The sequence below is a fragment of the Lepidochelys kempii genome, chromosome 6 (genome assembly GCF_965140265.1).
Source record: "Lepidochelys kempii isolate rLepKem1 chromosome 6, rLepKem1.hap2, whole genome shotgun sequence".
NCBI classification, from domain to species: Eukaryota; Metazoa; Chordata; order Testudines; family Cheloniidae; genus Lepidochelys; species Lepidochelys kempii.
Genome location: NC_133261.1, coordinates 120,458,406 through 120,478,084, shown reverse-complemented (window position 1 = coordinate 120,478,084; position 19,679 = coordinate 120,458,406). Strand labels below are relative to the sequence as shown.

Below are 19,679 nucleotides of genomic sequence, written 5' to 3'. Positions count from 1 at the left end.
TGCCCTTTCAAACCCTTAAAGGGCCATGCCATGTGGCAGGGAGGGCTGATCATCAGGCACTACTGCCTTTAAGGGGCCGACTACCCCATCACAGCAGGATTCAGGTAACAAAGGGCTATTTGGTACGAATGATTGTGAAGTCCTAGACACATTCAGTAGGACAAAATGATGCACTTGTCTCCATTACATTGCTATCATGTAACTGGGTGATGTAGTTGCCTCAGGCAAGGTGTGGGGCCAGGAGGGAAAGAGAGGATCTCTGTTTTAAGATTAGATTCAATGTGGGAAAAGTTTGAGAGCCAATTGTGATGTGAAATATGGTTGATTCTGCTTGTGAGCGGAGGCATGGGCTTCATAGAAGTGTGTGTGTGGTGTTTTTCCAAAATGCAGAGACAGGAACATAGTACCACCCTATTCTTTGCTCTTGCCAAGTGCTCCTTGCGCTTAATAATTCAGATTATTCATTAGCTTATGTGGTGGAATGAATGACCTCCAGAATATACACTAAAAGCAAAAATGTTTCACATTCAGTGCCTTTATAGGGTGTCCCATAGCTTCCCACTAGCTTCCATTGCCTTTGATTAGTTGCCATTGAATTTATTATTGAAGGGAGTGTGTCTGAAAACAGCAAACACAAATGGATGGTATTATTTGTGCCAACACTTGAGTGTACTGTTCAATGTGGTGTCCTTGTTACTGACAATAGCTATGCATACAGAACTTAAGAGCCGCTCAGTTGCCATTGTACAGAAACACAGCAATGCGACGGGAGAATGATGGGGAAAATAGGACTTCTGAGTGTTGTGCATTAAAAGTTTAATCAGTTAATCAGCACATGAGTGAAGTACAGTGCACTTTAGATCTGACCTGGGTCATTGTACCTCAAACAATCCTAGATCAGAAGTGCTTTGAAAAATCTTGTTTTAAGATTGAGACAAACCTCAGATTATAATAGGAAACGTTTATGGTTATGCAATTCTATATTGTGAAAATAGGGGAGGTTTGAGGGTAGAATATGTAATCTCAGATTTTGACAGGTGTTTTCCAGGCACACCATCCAGCAAAGATTTCTTTCCTTGTTGCCTGTTGTTTCTTGTCTCCGTAGATTAAAAGAAGCTTAAATAAAACATTTTTGGAGTGAAGAAAAGTGACTCACAATGCAAATACCTGAATGCACCTCCTCAACCAAGGGCTATATGGAAGAAGGATTCATCTGAAATTTAGGTCTTCCTTGGTTTTAAATAGTCTAGTCTGAGAACAGTAGACCCTCAGTTTCAGTCTGGTGAGGAGTGAGTGATAGAGCTTCACTGTTACCCTCTGTTAATCAAAAAGGTCTAGTTCTAGGGCAGGGGCGGGCAAACTGAGGGCCTGAGGGCCTCATCGGATTTTGGAAATTGTATGGAGGGCCGGTTAGGGGAGAGGGGTGTGGCCCGGCCTCCACCCCCTATCTGCCCCCTGGGACCCCTACCCCATCCACCCCCCCATCCTCTGACTGCCCCCGGAACCCCTGACTGCCCCCCCGGGACCCCTGCCCCCATTCAACCCATCTGTTCCCCGCCCTCTGACCGCCCCGACCCCTATCCACACCCCCACCCCCTGCCCTCTATCCAAACCCTCTCCCCCCCGCCCCTTATCGCGCTGCCTGGAGCACCGGTGGCTGGCGGCACTACAGCTGTGCCGCCTGGCTGGAGCCAGCCACGTGCTGGGCTCTGCAGCTGCGCTGCCCCAGCAGCTCGCCGCCCCCCTGCCCAGAGCATGGCGCTGGCAGCGCAGTGAGCTGAGGCTGCGGGGGAGGGGGAACAGCGGGGGAGGGGCTGGGGGCTAGACTTCCGGGCCAGGAGCTCAGGGGCCGGGCAGGAGGGTCCCGTGGGCCGTAGTTTGCCCACCTCTGTTCTAGGGGGAAAAAATGTGAACCTAGTAGATGAACCTCCAATTATTGACTCAGGATGAGCTGTCAGGCAGGCGCATGTTACTCATGGATGGTACCTTCAAAATCCCCGTCTTCACTGCATACCACAGTTAATCACCAGTCCCAGTATTGCCTTATAGGCCCTATCTGCTGTTCCTATTACTAGAGGAACAAATCATGGTCAGTGTAAAGACATACATTCCCCATACACCATCCTCTCCTCATCGAGTCCTGCTTCAAGACCCACCTCCACTACAATTCCTACAAAGGGGAGGGAGGGTCAGCCAAGACAGCTTTGTTTTATTGAATGAGTCACCTATTTATTTATACCTATTTAATCTATTTCTAAAACAGCCAGTTGTTCAAACCACCTTTGTCACGTAACCTTTCCCCTTGGTGCCAATTCCACATTGCTACTTTGCTTCATAGGTGTGGCATTTAGAATCAAGGCTCTTCAGGACTGGCATCTCTTGTCTGTGTGGCATTTTTGGGCAAGCAGAGTGAAATCTGCCTCAAGTGTGGAGGGCTGACGCAAAGCCAGTTGCCCAGCTACGTGCGGGCTGCCTGAGCAGCTGGGCAGGCATTCCTATAGATGTAGGATGGGCTGCATAGTAGCCCAGCGTCCTGGCACTGCGGTGGGTGGGGTGAATTTCATCTTGCTTTGTTCCACCCATAAAAAGCCAGGATACTTGCAACTCACGTGGGGGTGGAGTGAATCACCATTAATGAGTGAATAGCAATAATAATCCATGTTAAAGGAGAAGCTAAAACGTTGGACAATATCCCATCTTCTATGCTCTGACAAATATATCTCCATTTAAGTTCACAAATGGATTTTAAGCGATTTTTGTGGCAAGAGAGAGCTCAGAGGAGTTTGTCTGGTTTTTTTTTGTTTAGCCACAGCTTCTACAGAGTCTTAAAAGAGAGAGTACCAATAATGCCGATGCTGGTCTTGGCTTTTATTGTAACTGGATCTGAAGACCGGTTCCCCCAGTAAATATTTTAAAATATTTGTGTGTCTACACAGCAGCAGCGAGTCTCAACGGACTCGGGCTTTTGTGACAGGGTCGCAGTGGAGACAGTCGGGCTGGGTCTGGAGCCCAGCTTGGAAACTCAGCGAAGGGGGAAGGTCTCGGAGCCTGAACTCCAGCCCAAGCTCGAATGTCTACACTGCTAGTTTTAGCCTCACAGCACAAGCCCTACAACCCTGAATTGGTTAACCCAAGCTCTGAAACTTGCTACTGGGGAGGGGATTGGTTGTTTTGTTTTGCTGTGTAGATGTATCATAAGTGCATTATGCCCCCAATGTGTTGCTCTGTAGCCAGCGAGAATGTGTCCTGGAGCCTGTTCTTCCTAATGTAAACAGAAGCTATACACAAAGGGGAGGGAGGATTTTCAGAAATACTGAGTGTTTAGCCTGACGCTGCACCTACTGAAGTTAGTAGTAAAGTCCCATTGGCTTCAGTGGAAACAGGCCAAAGCTGAATATGTTTGAAAATCCCTGCACCCAGAATATTTCATAATTTACCATCTGCTTTCCTGCTTCTATATAGAAAGGGGTAACAGAGGAAGTGCTACCAAACAGCCTGAAGCCTTGAGAGCTTGCAGTGTTTGTTGATCCTAGGATGTTAGAGAGAATAGGTTGGGTGAGATAATATCTTTTATTGGACCAACTTCTGTTGAAAGAGACAAGCTTTTGAGCTTACACAGAGCTTTTCTTTAGCTCTGAGGAAGGTCTGATGAAGAGCTCTGTTCTCGAATGCTTGTCTCTTTCATCAACAGATGTTGGTCCAATAAAAGTATTACCTCACCCACTTTGTCTCTCTGAAGTCTTTATAAGTATATCAGAGCCTCAGTAATGTTTGGGTTTTCTTGTTTAAGGGCCTGATCCAAGCCCACCAGGGTCAATGGAAGTCTTTGCACTGATTTGGGTGGGCTGGGGAAGTGAGGACTGCAGGTGTATATTATATGAGTGTGGAGAGACCTGTTTGTTTGGCCAGACATTTAGGTTCAGTTCAGGATTTTCTCCTTCCCCACAAAACCCTATTAGGCATTACAAATATTGGTACAGGTTAGTTTACTGTCTGGGCTGTTCCCAGCAGCAATCAGCACACATGATCCAGATTGACTCTGCCAACTGTTTTCTGCTTCTTCCAGAAATGAAATATTCCGTCTGTTACTCTGGACCTGGGGAAGGTAGATTTCACAGGCAGTTGTGAGATTAGTGACCAGGCAGCAGAAAGAGTTGCTTTGACTTGAGCCATTCTCTAGTTTCAAAATGACAGGCTCAGGCAAAAAGGGGCCATTTCTCTCTCCCTCGGTGTAATCAGAATCCTTTTCAATAAATCAGCTCTAATTCTATCAGGACAGAGCTCTGGCTGGCCCTTTAAGCAGATACTAACGACTAGGTGGGCTGTGGATTGATACTGAACAACTGGTTATAACTGGGCTTAATCATTCATCTTGTCAGGTAGTTTATCCACCTCATCACTCCCAGATGTACAGCTGGCACAAGTGCTGTTTCATTTTAATTTCATTTTTATTATCCAGGATTCAGTGTGGGTCTATTTCGGTCACAGTGACCTAACCGGCTAATGCTTCTTAATCTCTCGCCCTCTTTCTCTCTTGGCACCATCAGTCATGAATCTTCATCTTACTCTTGTTGGTATATTTATGGCTGATGCTTACCGTGCACCTACTATGATGATTTCAGGCACGAGGATGGAATGTTTGGTTTTTTTTAATTATTTTGGCAAGCATAAAATAGAAGCACTGTTAGGTAAATGGCATTGCCTGGGCCAGCAAATTCCAGATCAAGGCTGTCAGTCCAGTGGCTCAGGATCCAGACAGGATGTGTACAGCATACATACTATGAACTTGAAATAACGACTTTTTTCTGTCGCTTTCCTCTGCATAGTAAATGAGAGAATATTTTCATTGGAATTCTGGGAAATGCCTCAAGTGTAACTCCTTTCCTTCTCTTTCCTGAGGAGATTACCATGAAAAAGTGCAGCAAGTAAATGTGTGCTAAAGTGCTATGTATGTACATAAGGATGGATCGTTGGGGTTGCCCTAACGTAGCAATCTCTAGCAGCATCTGTGCTTCAGCAGTAATGTTTTTCTGCTGCCCAATTTCATAAACCAGAGTAGTTCAGTTCTTTTAAGGCCGCTTTTTGAAACTGTCGTTACACCATCTAGTAGCCGCTATTGGTATAATAAGGGTGCAGCTTTTATTGGTGGACTTAATCCTGAAAGGTGTAGAACACCCACTGCTGCCCATTGGTTCTGCATCTCTCAGGCCCAGTAGCATCAAGGAAGCTTTGTGATTATATACTGTGATGTGCCAGGTTTTGTCAGTGGCTGTATTTTCTATCCTACCAGCTCAAATTTAATTGGGAGCTGAATCAGGCCTCATTCGGCTCAGTAAAAATGAAGCCATGTTAAAAATAGTTATCTTCCCTAGGAAGCTCTTCTGAGCAATTAGACTGTCTAAACGGGGCTGAGATGGTGAAGCAGGGTTTTAAAATGAATGCAGAGAGGTCTCTGAAGCAGGAAAAGTCTGATCAGTGTTTGCATCCCTTCATGTATTATTCCTGCAGTCAGCCGCTTGGGCATTGCGTCTTTGTAAACACCATCCTGGGAAGCCAAGCCTTCTGGGTCTTACAGGTGCTGTTGTGTAGTTATATTGCAGGTGTATACAGATACAAGATACAAGGCAGCAGTTTCAAGTGATGTGAGGGCAAAACTGAGAGCCAGGAGCTCCTGTGTTCTAGTCCAAGATCTGTTGAAAAGTGAATAGCATTGGCATGGCCTGGACAGACAGCTTGCAAAAACTTATCTGTGTGCTCGAAGTGCTAGTTGTCTTTAAGATTACGTGGAATAATAATATTTCTAGATGTGAAGATACTGTTTCATATAGCTCAACAGACACAGCAGGAACTAATTCTAAAGCTAAATGAGATTTATCCCATTGGGTACATAAAACAACATAAATCTGATGGTCCCTGGACTATGCAAAGGTGCACAAGTAGGGGAATGGAAGGCAAGGAGCCTTTTCTCTCTGTGTCTCTCTCACACTCACACACGCCTCTCTTTCCCAACACAAACCCATACATTCCTGAGGGCATAAGATACATCAAAGAGGGGGTGGAGAAAAGATGGGGCCATCCCATGGATCTCTTCTCCCCCTATCACCTGCTTCTTTCCCAGCGCTGGCCTGTGAAGCTGACAGGCTGTGCTATGGGGGAGCGGGCTGTACAATCCCATGGAATGGAGCAGTGTGCACACTCCCCGTGCCCACAGGAGGAGCTGCACAGGGACTGTTTCCTGAGGGACAGTCCTTCCCAAAGGGCCTTCTCTCCCTCCCCACAACTCTACCCAGACTCTGTCAAGAGCAAGTAGCTACCTGCCAGCATCTGGCTCTATATGAGTGCTGGTGTACGTTTTTAATGGAGTTAAACTCACTTATACAAGGTCTGGATTTGACTCTCTGACTTCACTGTATATTAAATTACCATTTGCTATGCTAGTATTCAGGAGAAATGTGGAGGTCTAGGTTGGAGCCTTTACAGTAATGTTCCTCATTCCTTTATCCTAAGGTCTGGCAAGCATTTCAGAATGGCTGTCTGCTATCACTACAACAAACAGGGCATTTCATTGACAATCTTTACATTAAGTTTAATGTGCACATCATTACATTTAACTCCTCCTTTTTTTAAGTTGTGTTTATTTTTCAGGAGCCATGACACCCCATGAAGGCTCGTCCTTCACTTCATTCTGGTTTTATCGTATTTAAAGTTGCAAACCATTCCATGTTCCATAGTTACGTTGGACCAGCCATCACATTCAGTGCACTAGTGATCTGAAACCAAATTTGCTCGTACACTACAGGGGCTTTTAACAGCCACTTGGAAACTAGATAGAGAATTTCACACACTCAACAAACAGAACATTTATCTAGAAAACTGGGGGTTAGTGAGCTAACGTTTCGCTAACTGAAAGCTTTATTTTGATGCTTCATTTTCAAAGATCAGGAGGACTGTGCACATACGTACAACATCCATTGTTTCGTATTTTAAATAAGGGAAAGTAGCAGAGGAGGCTGAAGTTAAATCTTGACAAAGTTTTGGGATCATGTTCTGGAAGCACAGAGCTGTAACAATTCCAACCTTCTAAACTTGGGCCAGGCAAGAATACTGTGGCCATAAATGGCAGTATGGGTACTGGATTTCTTTAGCTAATCAGCCTAATGTGTCACCTTCAGTATTCCGTTTGTCTCTGTGCCAAAAAGAAAGTGTTCCTTCTCTGAGCTCTGTGTACACCATATGTACTGTTTCTCATGACAGAATTGTTCTGGCTCTACTGATTTTGTCTTTAAAGTTCCACAACAGTAGATTTATAGCAAGCATCCAAAGCTGAAAGATAGTGATAATTCTGTCTTTTATTTTGCAGACCTGAAACTTGCAAGCTGTTTTTCTTATGTTAAAAACAGTTGCATCTATTTCTCATCTCCATTTTGTGGCTTCCTTTTTCACAAATCAATACCCTGGTTTTCCATTTGTGATTTCAATCTCTCTCTAAACCTACTGATGTGGTAACATTGACAAAAATTGCTGGCACAGAACAACAGTCATGAGTGAAAGAAGAAAACGCCCCTGTCATAAATATAAAAGGAAGGGTACCCACCCTTCTGTATACAGTGCTATAAAATCCCTCCTGGCCAGAGGCAAAACCCTTTCACCTGTAAAGGGTTAAGAAGCTAAGATAACCTCGCTGGCACCTGACCAAAAGAACAGCAGCTCAGACTGGTTTTTCTATCTGCGTTCCAGCGTAACAGGTGCAGAAGTCTTCCTTAGACACCATTTGCTACTGTTTGCTGATGCTTACTCAGCTTTACTGGTGCTCTGGAAATTTGCAAAGCATTCTCATGATGCAGTGTGATAGGTAATTCCTGGTTATAAAAATATTCATGACCACGTGCATGCCTTATTATTGGAAAAAATCTGGAAGAGGTGAGATTTTTCCTCTCAAAAAAATGATTACTCAATAATGATTTCTCCATGATTTCAAGTTATGGGTTTGCAAATACCATTAATGAAATACCATCAGGTAAAGGATCACTTGAGGCCTGATCCAAAGCCCAGGGGAGTTTTTCCATTTACCTCAGTGGGCTTTGGCTCAAGCCCTTTGATGTGTCACAGGGTGAGACAAGATGAGGTCTCTGTACAAATATTAGGCCAGATTCTGCTCCTCCTATTCAAGTGGAGTGCAAGTAGCCCCTGTGACCACTCTCAGAGTAAAGTACTGCTCAGCAGGGCTGGCCTTACCATGAGGTGACCTGAGGCGGCCGCTTCAGGTGCCAGACTGTGGGGGGGGGCCACTCGGACCCAGAGTGTAGAAAATTGTGTCTGCTGCTGGTGCATATGTATTCTCTCTGCTCTAGATGCACAGAGATGGTGGAGTGCTGTGCTGGAGGAAGGAGGGCACAAGAGACATAACAGGCAGGCAGGAGAAAAGGTGAGAGGGAATAACAGAAAGCAGCAGGAGCTGCAGGGAGAGAGAGGAGGAGGAGCCTCTTATGTTCCTCTGTAGCACCCCCAGGAGCCTGGACTGATTAACCCCAGCTTCTCAGGGAGCTTCCTGTTTCCTGCTGCTTCCTGAACTCACTTGAGGAGAACAGGCAGTCAACTGAAGTAGTAGGAGCCAGTTAGGCCCTTAAGATGGTGATATCTTCCCTCACTCAGGCCCTGCTACGAGCCTGCTCATTTGTCCCCTTCAACTGAGTGTTGAGAGCCACTATAGCTGGCACAGAACAACAATCATGAGTGAAAGAAGAAAACGCCCCTGTCAAATATAAAGGGAAGGGTACCCACCCTTCTGTATACAGGGCTATAAAATCCCTCCTGGCCAGAGGCAAAACCCTTTCACCTGTAAAGGGTTAAGAAGCTAAAATAACCTCGCTGGCACCTGACCCAAATGACCAATGAGGAGACAAGATACTTTCAAAGTTGGAGCGGGGGGAACAAAGGGTCTGTCTATTTGTGTGATGCTTTTGCCGGGAACAGATCAGGAATGCAGCTCAGAACTCTCTAAAAAGTTAGTAAGTAATCTAGCTAGAAATGCGTTAGATTTCCTTTTGTTTAATGGCTGGTAAAAATAGCTGTGCTGAATGAAATGTATATTCCTGTTTTTGTGTCTTTTTGTAACTTAAGGTTTTGCCTAGAGGGATTCTCTATGTTTTGAACCTGATTACCCTGTAAGGTATTTACCATCCTGATTTTTACAGAGGTGATTCTTTCACCTTTTCTTTAATTAAAATTCTTCTTTTAAGACCCTGATTGATTTTTCATTGTTCTTAAGATCCAAGGGTTTGGGTCTGTGTTCACCTGTACAAACTGGTGAGGATTTTTATCAAGCCTTCCCCAGGAAAGGGGGTGTAGGGCTTGGGGGGATATTTTTGGGGAAGATGTCTCCAAGTGGGCTCTTTCCCTGTTCTTCATTTAACACGCTTGGTGGTGGCAGCATAGGGTTCAAGGACAAGGCAAAGTTTCTACCTTGAGGAAATTTTTAACCTAAGCTGGTAAGAATAAGTTTAGGGGGTCTTTCATGCAGGTCCCCACATCTGTACCCTAGAGTTCAGAGTGGGGAAGGAACCTTGACAGCCTCTCTGGAGCAGCATTCAGAAAAAGAAAGAAAGCAAAGGAAGCTTTTCTATCTAAGCAGGAAGGAGCTCTCCTGAGATACATAGACACAAATATTCACAGTGAGCCTTCCTGCCCCAGTGAGGATGTGAGTGGTGAGGAGATGCCTGATCTTCCAGTTAGAGTGCAGGTGACCTGGCAGCTACTGCAGCATCCATATCTCCATCTCAAATGGATGTAACCATGCACATTCCTGAAGAAAAGGGTAGATCAGAGAAGAGTGTGGTGGAGGTGCAAGAAACAGCTCCTGCTGAGTTTACTTCCTTAAGTCTAGATGATCCAGGACTGTGGACCCACTTGAGCAGTAGCCTGAGGGACTTCCTTGTACTGCATGGGCCACAGCAAGTGAAAAACTTCATGTTCCCTAAAGACAAAGAAAATAGAAGTTTCCATCCAACACATTACTGGTGTGAAATCCCCAATGGTGACAAAGTGGAGAGGCTATGGCTTATGTACTCAAAAACCCAGAATGCTGCATGCTATTTTTGTTGCAAACTCTTCCAGTCTAATGTTCCAGCCACATTGGGTTCTAGAGGAACAAAGGACTGGAAAAATCTGGCTAGAAATCTGGCATGCCTAGAGAAGGCAGCAAATCTCCAGAGAGCATTCCATAGGTAGAAAGAGCTTGAGATGAGACTAAGGTTAAAGGCCACCATAGATGATCAGCATCAAGAGAAGATTGCATCAGAGTCTCTTTGCTGGCAAAATGTTCTGAAAAGGCTCACTGCCATTGTGAGAATGTTTGCTACCCAAAACCTAGCACTGCTTGACACTTCAGATCAGCTGTATGTGCCAAACAATGGAAACTTCCTTAAAATTGTGGAGCTGATGGCTGAGTTTGATGCTGTACTCCAGAAGCATCTAAGAAGAGTCACCACCCAAGAAATGTACACACACCACTACCTTGGAAAAACAATTCAAAATGAGATCATACAGTTACTGGCAAGAAAAGTCAAACAGAAGATTGTGGCAGATCTGAAGTCTGCAAGATATTACTCTGTTATTCTGGACTGCACACCTGACATCAGCCATACGGAACAAATGACTTTAATGGTGCGTTTTGTAACAACAACAGAACCTAGTGAAAATGTCCCTGCAATGGTGACAGTCAGAGAGCATCTTCTAGAATGTATTGACATTTATGATACCACAGGAGCTGCTATGACAAATGTGCTTCTTAAAAAGCTGGAAGATATGGGAATTGCAATACCTGACATGAGAGGTCAGGACTACGATAATGGTGCCAACATGAGAGGAAAGAACAGAGGAGTACAGACACGGATCCGAGAGTTAAACCCTCGAGCTTTTTTTGTCCCATGCAGTTCTCATTCATTGAACTTGGTGATTAGTGATGCAGCATCAGTTTCTAGTGAGGCTACTGAATTTTTTAATGTAATTCAAAGCATCTATGTATTCTTCTCCGCAACATCTGGGAACATCCTCTCTGACACTGAAACCACCGAGTGCCACACGATGGGAAAGTCAAGTGGAGGCGATAAAGCTCATCAAACACCAAATTCGGAAGATAGATGATGCCATAGTTGCCATTATGGAGGATAATGCTATGACAGGAACTGTTCGTGGGAGAACAGTGGCAGAGGGAAATGGAATCACCAGAAATTTACATAACTTCAAATTTCTGTGTGGCTTAGTGTTGAGACATGACATGCTGTTTGAAATAAGTGTTGTAAGCAAGAGACTCCAAGGTGTTGACCTTGATATATCTGGAGCAATGGAACAACTGGACAAACCAAAGTCATACCTACGGTCTTACGGGTCAGATGAGGGATTTCAAAACGTTCTGAAGAGTGCTCAGAATTTAGCAGAGGAACTTCACACTGAAGCTATTTTCCCACCCATTCAAGAATACAAGAGTCACCAAAGAAGACGACATTTTGTTTACGAGGCATAGCATAATCCCATAAGAGACCCCAAACAACAATTCAAAGTTGAATTTTTAACCAGGTGCTAGATTGTTAAATACAGACAATTGAAGAACATTTCATGCAGCTCAAGGAACACAGCAGTATATTTGGGATGTTGTATGATATTCCAAAACTCCTCACTATACCTGAAGAAGACCTACACCAGCAATACAGGGCACTAGAGACAGTGTTGACACATGATGACATGCGAGATATTGATGCGAGTGATTTAGGTGATGAACTGAAAGCCCTTTTAAGATACATTTCAGCAGGATCAACTCCAAAGGCTATTCTGGACACTATGTGCACCATGGCAAAATTCCCAATAGTGCAGAGGAAGCCAAAATGTGCAAATATTGCAGAGGGAACCAGGCAAGTTGTACATTTTTTCTGGAAAAATTTTGATCTTTAAACTGTGTGACAAAGCTCTGTCCTTGCCTTCGTGGGTCCTGCATTTCCTGGCGGATTTCGCTAGCCTCAGAGGCTCACTGTGACCCTCCATGTAACCCTTCTCTCTCTAGAGACAAGGGTCACAGTCTACTGAGCCATTTTCATCATAAGCCAGCAAGGGAGGTGAGGAGAAGTTATCCTTCCTTGGACGGTCTCTGTTGTCTCCCAGTCTCAGTGATTAATCAGGGGGCAAAGGGGGGAGGGCCCAGGCCCACCCTCTACTCCAGACTCCGGCCCAGGGACCCTAATAGTTTCAGCTATGGTAGCTGACCTTTTAGAAACATGACATGTACAATTCCCTGGGCTACTTCCCCCACAGCAGCCCGCACTTCCTCAAGCTCCACTTCACCCTTACCTCAGGGCCTCCTTCCTTGTGCCTGATATGGTGTGTACTATCAGTCTCTCCAACAGCACAACTTCCTCCCACAGCTCCTGACATGCACACCCACCTGACTGACTGGGAGGCTTTTAACTAGTTTCAGCCAGCCCCTGATTGGCTTCAAGTGTCCCAATCAACCTAGCATTCTCCCTGCCTTCTGGAAAGTTCTTAATTGGCCGTAGGTGTCTTAATTGACCTGGAGCAGCTGCCATTTCACTTATCCTGGTACCAGGGATTTGTTTAGCCTGGAGCTAATATATCTATCTCCCACTACTTTTCTATAGACATCTGGCCTTGCCCCGTCACAACTGCCAACATAGCAAATGCACGTGTTCTGATGCAAGAGGCTAGAACAGCTCCCTTTTTGTCACTTCTTCCATGTCTAAAATAAAAGGATGCGTTAAACTGACACACTGTAACTACATGTAGAGACAAGTGCTTCATTCCTTCGTATGCATAAAGTCCTTATTCCAGTAGGAGTTTGCCTGCAAAATGATTGCATCAGTACTGCATGACCTCAGAATAACAGCATAACAACTGCATAATGACCTTCGAAAATATCCCTCCCTTTATTGCTGCATGACACTACTAAAAATGTTGACTGGAAAATGCAAGCGTTAAGGGAATCTAAGGTAAATCTGACTTTGTGAGTGGGCTACTTTCCAATTTCATCAGCTTCTTGGAGTTCTTGCTGCTGAACTGAAGAGCGCCTTGTAAATCTTTAGAATCCTGGTTTTTTTAATTTGACCTCATTGGTTCATTTGGCATAAAGAACAGTAGGACCAGTGAATGCAAAGCAGCAAGTATACAGATTTAATACCATTGACATCACTTGAGAAAACCACTGACTGCGGACAGGGTTAGTGAAGAGTGAAATAAACCCTTTTGGGCATATCCTATATTAGGAGCCAAACTTGGAGCATCTTGCGACCAAGCAACACTCAATTAATACCCCATTCTGGGCCACATGAAATAATAAAATGTGAGCTTTAGATTTCACATCTCTTAAAAAGATGCCAGTAGGTGCAAATGTCCACTGTGTTGCAGTGTGGGACAGACGTTATTAACAGGATTGATATGGAAGCCTGAGAAGCCCCCAGGCTGGAGCTTTGCTTTGATGTGGTTAAAACTGTACTTGCATCCAGAACGTGAGTGGGCAGCAGCTGGTTTAAATTTAATGGGAATTACACAAACAGAGATTCCTTTAGGGGGCACAATGAGCTTGCACCTGCAAATGCTCCTTTCATACTGGTGCGCTAATGATCATATTGTATTGCCCAGTTAACAGGGAGCCCAGGGCTGCTGTAGCTCATTGGATGGGAGGCAGTGGAGATGCTAGACATGGCTTCCAGGCAAAACAGGCCCCAGTGTTGCAGCTCTACTATGAAGCCTGAAGCTTGCTTAAACCTCACAGCCTCTGAGAGGGACTAAAGCCTTCAAGGACTGTGGCTGTACCTGGTTTCTCCCTCCCTCTCTCATGTATCTATCTTGCCTGAACCTAAGTAAAGAGTTTCCATTCAAGCTGTTTCCAAGAAACGTAGTAAATAGTGAATCTGCAACCACTTGGATTTTATTTGGGGTATCTCCAAGGCATTCACCTATTCATCAAAATGCCTTGCCCACCTGCATATTTGTAGTGGCCCCCAAGCCAGTCTTGCCTAGAACCAACAAGGATTTTACTGGATATAAAGAATAATCTGCTGTTTTAACCACTTTCCTGCAAATTTCTGGAAAACAGGGCTTGCCTTTATGCTTGGAGAGGTTTCCTGATGTACCAGTAGCACATAGCAGAATTCCAGGAACTCTAACTGTAAACCACTCTTTAAACCACACTGCAAGGTTGTCATGACCCAACACACGTAATATGTTTCTGTGTCCTCCTAATCCCTTCCAGGGTTGGTTTTGGCCCATAAGGCTTTATGACCATTTTTCATTTTAAAAAGAAAAACTCTGCTACTGGCTTGCATCCCATCCAGAGCAAACGCTGTAGTGTAACTCAGGAGATCAGGGTTCATTCCTGGCTCTGGTGACCTTGGGCAAGTGACTTAATCTTTCTGCACCACAGTTCCCCGACAGCTAAATAGGGATAATTATTTTTCCTTTCTCCCACTCTCTTGTCTATTTGTAAGCTCTTTGGGGCAGGACCTGACTCTTACTAACACGGTTGCCTAGCACAGTGAGGCCAATTGCTCCACTGTAATAGAAATAATAATAAACTCTGTGGTGTCTCAACGCTAGTTTAAGAGATGTTTCCTGTGGTGGTTCTGATTATAGGACTTCTGAGACAGAGTGGGATAACTGGCCTTCTCATTTTCAGGGCACTGTAGTAGAGAAGAATGGTAGCCCAATGGTTAGAATGCTAGCCGGGAACCTGGGTTCTAGTCCCTTCTCTGACATAGGCTTCCTGTGCCTTAGTCTCTGTGTGCCTGGGTAAAATGGGGTAATAGCCCTGCTGTAACTCCTTGGTGTGCTGTGAGGTGCCCAGATGCCATGGCAATGCGGGGCCATATGAGTACCTACATTAGATACCCAGAATGTCTGTCCAGCTCAGAGCTAGTGCGTCTGCTCTGGGACCAGACCAGAACGTTTGGGTTGTACCACACCAGGAAGGCACTGACGTATCTGACAGAATGCTTGGCAAGCAGAATATGTTCGAGAGGCCAAGTCACATATCTTTTCCTCAAGACCCAGGAAGAGGAAACAGAGCCCATTCCTATCATGTACACAGGCGTCCTGCTGTTGATGTTAACGTCACTGGGGCAGCTCTGTGACAGTGGTTGCTTCCCCCCCATCTGCGAGTGTGCGCAGGATAAGCCTGACAGCTGAAGGGGCCAGATGCCAAGAGCTGGAGTATATTTTCAGGAAAGCATTGCCTGGGTCTGCAGATGGCTCCAGTGCTCTCTGGCCATGCTCCTGACTGCACTTATGACTGTGGAATATTCTCTGGGGCCATCTCAAGGTCAAGCTGCTGACAAGCTTCCTACACTGCTTGATCGTCTAGATTCTCTGTTTCTTGGACTTAGCTTAAACTACGGGCTTCCATCCCGATAGATGGTGAACTGGAAAGTGCATATTTCCTATGTTCCTATTCTATTGGGTGCAGCCGCTGGACATTTTGACAATAACGTGGGGATGGGATAAGAAATCATAAATAATAACAGGATTCTTGGCAGCAAATCCTCCTCTTGGATACAACCTCACTGTGCAACCTCACTGAAATCAGGGCAACTAAGAACATTTAGGCCTTTGTGTATGTAGAACTATCACTCTGCTCGAACGCATCTCAAAACTGAATTAGCAGGGTGTTCTGCAGGCCAGACTTGTCGTGCTTTAGGAAAGCCACGTGGGGAAGTTCATACAAAACCTGACCACATTAAATCTGGCTCAGCCCAACATTATTAGTTCCTCCCTTCCACAAGTGCCAAATTCATGCACACCGTTTGTTTTTTCAAAAGATGATGGTGCAGTTGGCCGCTGGGTCCAGCGATACATGTTTGTCCAGGTTTTATTTTAAGCTCTGGAGAGTACGGACTGTGTCTTCGTTTGGATTTGTACAGCTCCCACTACGCAGCAATTGAAATAATAACAGTAATAATTGTTGTTGTTGTTGCAGGGATCTGAAGCTGGATAATGTGTTGCTGGATCACGAGGGCCACTGCAAGTTGGCAGATTTTGGCATGTGCAAAGAGGGGATTCGCAATGGAATTACTACAGCAACGTTTTGTGGCACACCGGACTACATTGCTCCAGAGGTACAGGAAACCCTTCTTCATTGGAAAATCCATTGAGCTGTTAGTAGGTCTGGTTTCAAAGCAACGAATGAGATCTCCACTTAATTTGGCTGCATCTTATGGGGCTGACAGGTGGAAAGTTTGGTCTCAGAAACGCACTGAGATTTACAGCCCCATGGGCTAGTGAAGACTAAACAAATCTTCAGATTGTTATGGGCTGATACAGGGGCATCAGCTCCCCTGGGGGAAAAGAAAATGCATCTTGAAAAACATAGATGCCAGACTGTAGCTGCCAAAATGCTGGTTACAGCAAATGGCACAGGTACCATCCCAGTGTGGCTGAAAGCAAGCTGCTGTCTCCCTCGTTCCCCAATTCCCTTCTCTGCCTCTGTCTGTCCCCCCCTCCCACCCCCGTCATTCATCTGTCTAATTTTAAAATGAATAAACACAGCTTTAAGAAGCACCTTCCCTCCAGATCCTGCCAGATCCTGTAAGTGCTTCCGTTACGCTGCTGGATTTATGCTCTGTGGTCATGCTTCCTCTGCCCCACTCCTCACACTCATGCCTTCTTTTGCTCTCACACCCCTTCCCTCCTTGAGCTGGAAATGTGTTTTTGGAGCCATGTAAGCCTTTCCTTCTGGGAGGCAAAGGGGAGTGAAGAGGCTCAAGCCACAGACCCAGCTGATCCACCTCTCTAGAACAATTCGATTGAAAAACTTTTCAGCTCCTGCTCAGCACATTATTTTAAAGAGTCTGTTCCGAAGCATGTCTGGTAAGTGAGTACAGCTAGCAGACCCCTTGTTTATTGGAGATGTAAATCAACGGGTTGCCAGCTGGACATGTACATCACAGAGGGGCTCTGAGAAAGGAGGAATGGCAAGCACAGAAGAGAATACTCTTAGTTAATATGCGGTGATGTGTTTTGTTCACATTAATATTCCATAATCCATTTTCTCCCCCACTTAGAAAAACAATGGTTAAGCCCAGTGAGTAATATTTATCCCTTTCCTCATCCCCATTGTAGATTCTGCAGGAGATGCTCTATGGTCCTGATGTAGACTGGTGGGCTATGGGAGTGCTGCTGTATGAGATGCTATGTGGCCATGCCCCTTTTGAAGCAGAGAATGAAGATGACCTCTTTGAAGCCATTCTGAATGATGAAGTTGTTTATCCAACCTGGCTTCAGCAGGATGCAGTAGGGATCCTGAAAGCTGTAAGTTCCTTTGCTTTTGTGTCCTGTGTCCTTTATGCCAGCTCACACCAGCCTGATGTGTTCTTTAAACTAATAGTTGATATCATTGATGCAAATAGAGTTGGGTGAATAACTGATGTTTCAGTTCCCTGGCAGTTCCCAAAAATGGAAAAAAATAATTAATATTTTGGCTCAGATTTAACTGAATTTGAAGATTCTGGAAAAAAATGTAGGGGAATCAGGTCGAACAAACATTTCATTCGACACAAAACATTTTATTTCTGGGAGTTTATAAGAGGCTAGATTTACAGAGTGGGGAGGGGATTGGAGAAGAAGTTAGTGTCTTCCTTATAAGCGGGCTTGGAAGGGTTAGATTTTTGTCGGTAAACATTGATTTCACCATACGCCCACAAACTGATGTAAAAATATTTCCATCTGTAATTAAAATTTCCAATAGGCAAAGCAAGAAATATGCTGCTTGAGAACTCATTAGAGTTTTGGTTTGAAGAGATTTCTTTTTGTATGTTGTGACATGTGAAGTTGTGTTTGAACAGTCATAAAGCTTTCTTGTTGAATCTCAGTGTCTGCTGACATTAAAGAAGTATTGTGTGACACACCCAATAATTTCCCACAACTGTGAAAGTTAAATTGATAAAAATTAAAAACAAGCTTAAAACCCATAATTTTTGCACAAATGTGAAAAATCAAATCAATAAAAAAAATCTTTAAAAGGCTTAAAAATAACCATCGATATTATCCATCAAAGTTATAAAAATTGAATTCTGCTAAGCCTACGTATAAGTTTTATCCCAGTATATGGGAGACCTGCGTTCAGGACTCCCCTCTGCCTGATATATAATTCAATAATAATTGGAGCAGGAATTTGAGCTTGGGTTTCTCTCACTGCAGGAGAGTGTCCTACCCACTTGGCTATAAGGTCACTCCCTCTCTCTGGCCCAGAGACTGTATAATTATGTATGCAAAGTGTAACAGCCTCCATAGGAGTGAGTGAGAAAGGCCTACACTAGGCTATGCTATAGGACAGGGGATACTGCACTCTCCTGAAGTGTGGGAGACCCGAGTTAAAAAGCATTCAAAAAAGTTAAAACGAGGGGGGCAGACACACTGGAAGGCAAGTGGATGAGTGGAGTAGCAAGGATCCTTTCATTACCTTGGGGTGAAGGGTAAGTACTGCAGTGCTAACGTGTTCACCTGCTGCTTATATCCCCTAACTGATTCAACAATCAGGCCGGCAAGCAACATGCATGCTCCCTCTTAGACTACATGATTGTAGCACATGCTCATCTTCCATAACAGAAGCGATACTGTGCTCAGCATGTACCATCAGATACCATGTTACTTCTGTGTGAGCGAAGCAGGAAATATCTGCGGTATCTCAGATAGTCCTATCTACTAACTGTAGGTAATGTTGACTTTCCCAAGGGGATCACTAGAAAATTCTCATTTTTTAATGTTTACAATGGAAAATCCCTCACCTGCCTGGAGACCCGCTTTGGAGAGGTCTCAACAAACAGTGTGAGGAAGAATGATGTTGTGATTAAAGCTCTGGCATGGGACTCAGGAAATCTGGCTTCAGTTCCCACCTCTGCTACATACTGCTGTGTGACCATGGACAACTCAGTCTCTGTGCACCTCAGGTCTCTACCTGTAAAATGGGAATAATAACCCTTCCTTTGTTCATTGAGATTGTAAAATCTTGGTGGCATGGACTGTCTTTTACTTTATGTGCATACAGCACCTACCACATCGGAGCTGCTTGGCACTGCTGTAGGGAGTGGAAGGGTAGTCCAGGGGTTAAGGCACTCACCTAGGATTTAGACGACCTAAATTCCAGTCCTTGCTCCACCACAATCTTCTTGTGTAACCTGGGCCCAGGCATTAAGCCTATCAGTGCCTCAGTTACTTCCTTACCTTGCAGCAGCATTGTGAAGGTAGGTACATTAAAGACTTTGACATGCTCAGTCAGATACTCTGTTAATGCAGGGAACACCATATAAATACCTAACATAAGTAATTAATGATTTGAGAAACACCGGCTTAAATAAATGCAGCACCATAGCAACAACTCTATAAAGGGCAGTAATCTAGTAACAAAACTCTGGAAATTGATGTGGAAGGCTTCTGTGGGATATAAAGCAGATAATACGGTTTGCAACATTGTCAGCACATCCATAATATTCCTAAAAGCACACTAAAAACAAAATCCATCTCCTGAGGAAGGATTGTGCTATGAAATCCATAGGCTCCGGCCAGAGATGATCACTTTTCTCATTGAAGGCTCTCTTGGGCTTGGAAATCTCTCAAAACAATTTAAAAGGAAAAAAAAAGATGGTGGTCCAAAGCAGTGGAAATTCAAGAGCAGTATTTGAAGT

At 44.5% G+C, this 19,679-nt stretch overlaps 1 protein-coding gene across 1 annotated transcript in view; it reads left to right on the top strand.

Moving 5' to 3' along the window:
* PRKCH (protein kinase C eta) overlaps positions 1 to 19,679 on the top strand; it is a 168,775-nt gene that overhangs the window by 127,183 nt on the left and 21,913 nt on the right. The window contains exons 11-12 of the mRNA XM_073349907.1: positions 15,977 to 16,115; positions 17,119 to 17,307. Of these exons, the coding sequence (XP_073206008.1) occupies positions 15,977 to 16,115; positions 17,119 to 17,307 (328 nt within the window). The remainder of the gene's footprint in view (positions 1 to 15,976; positions 16,116 to 17,118; positions 17,308 to 19,679) is intronic.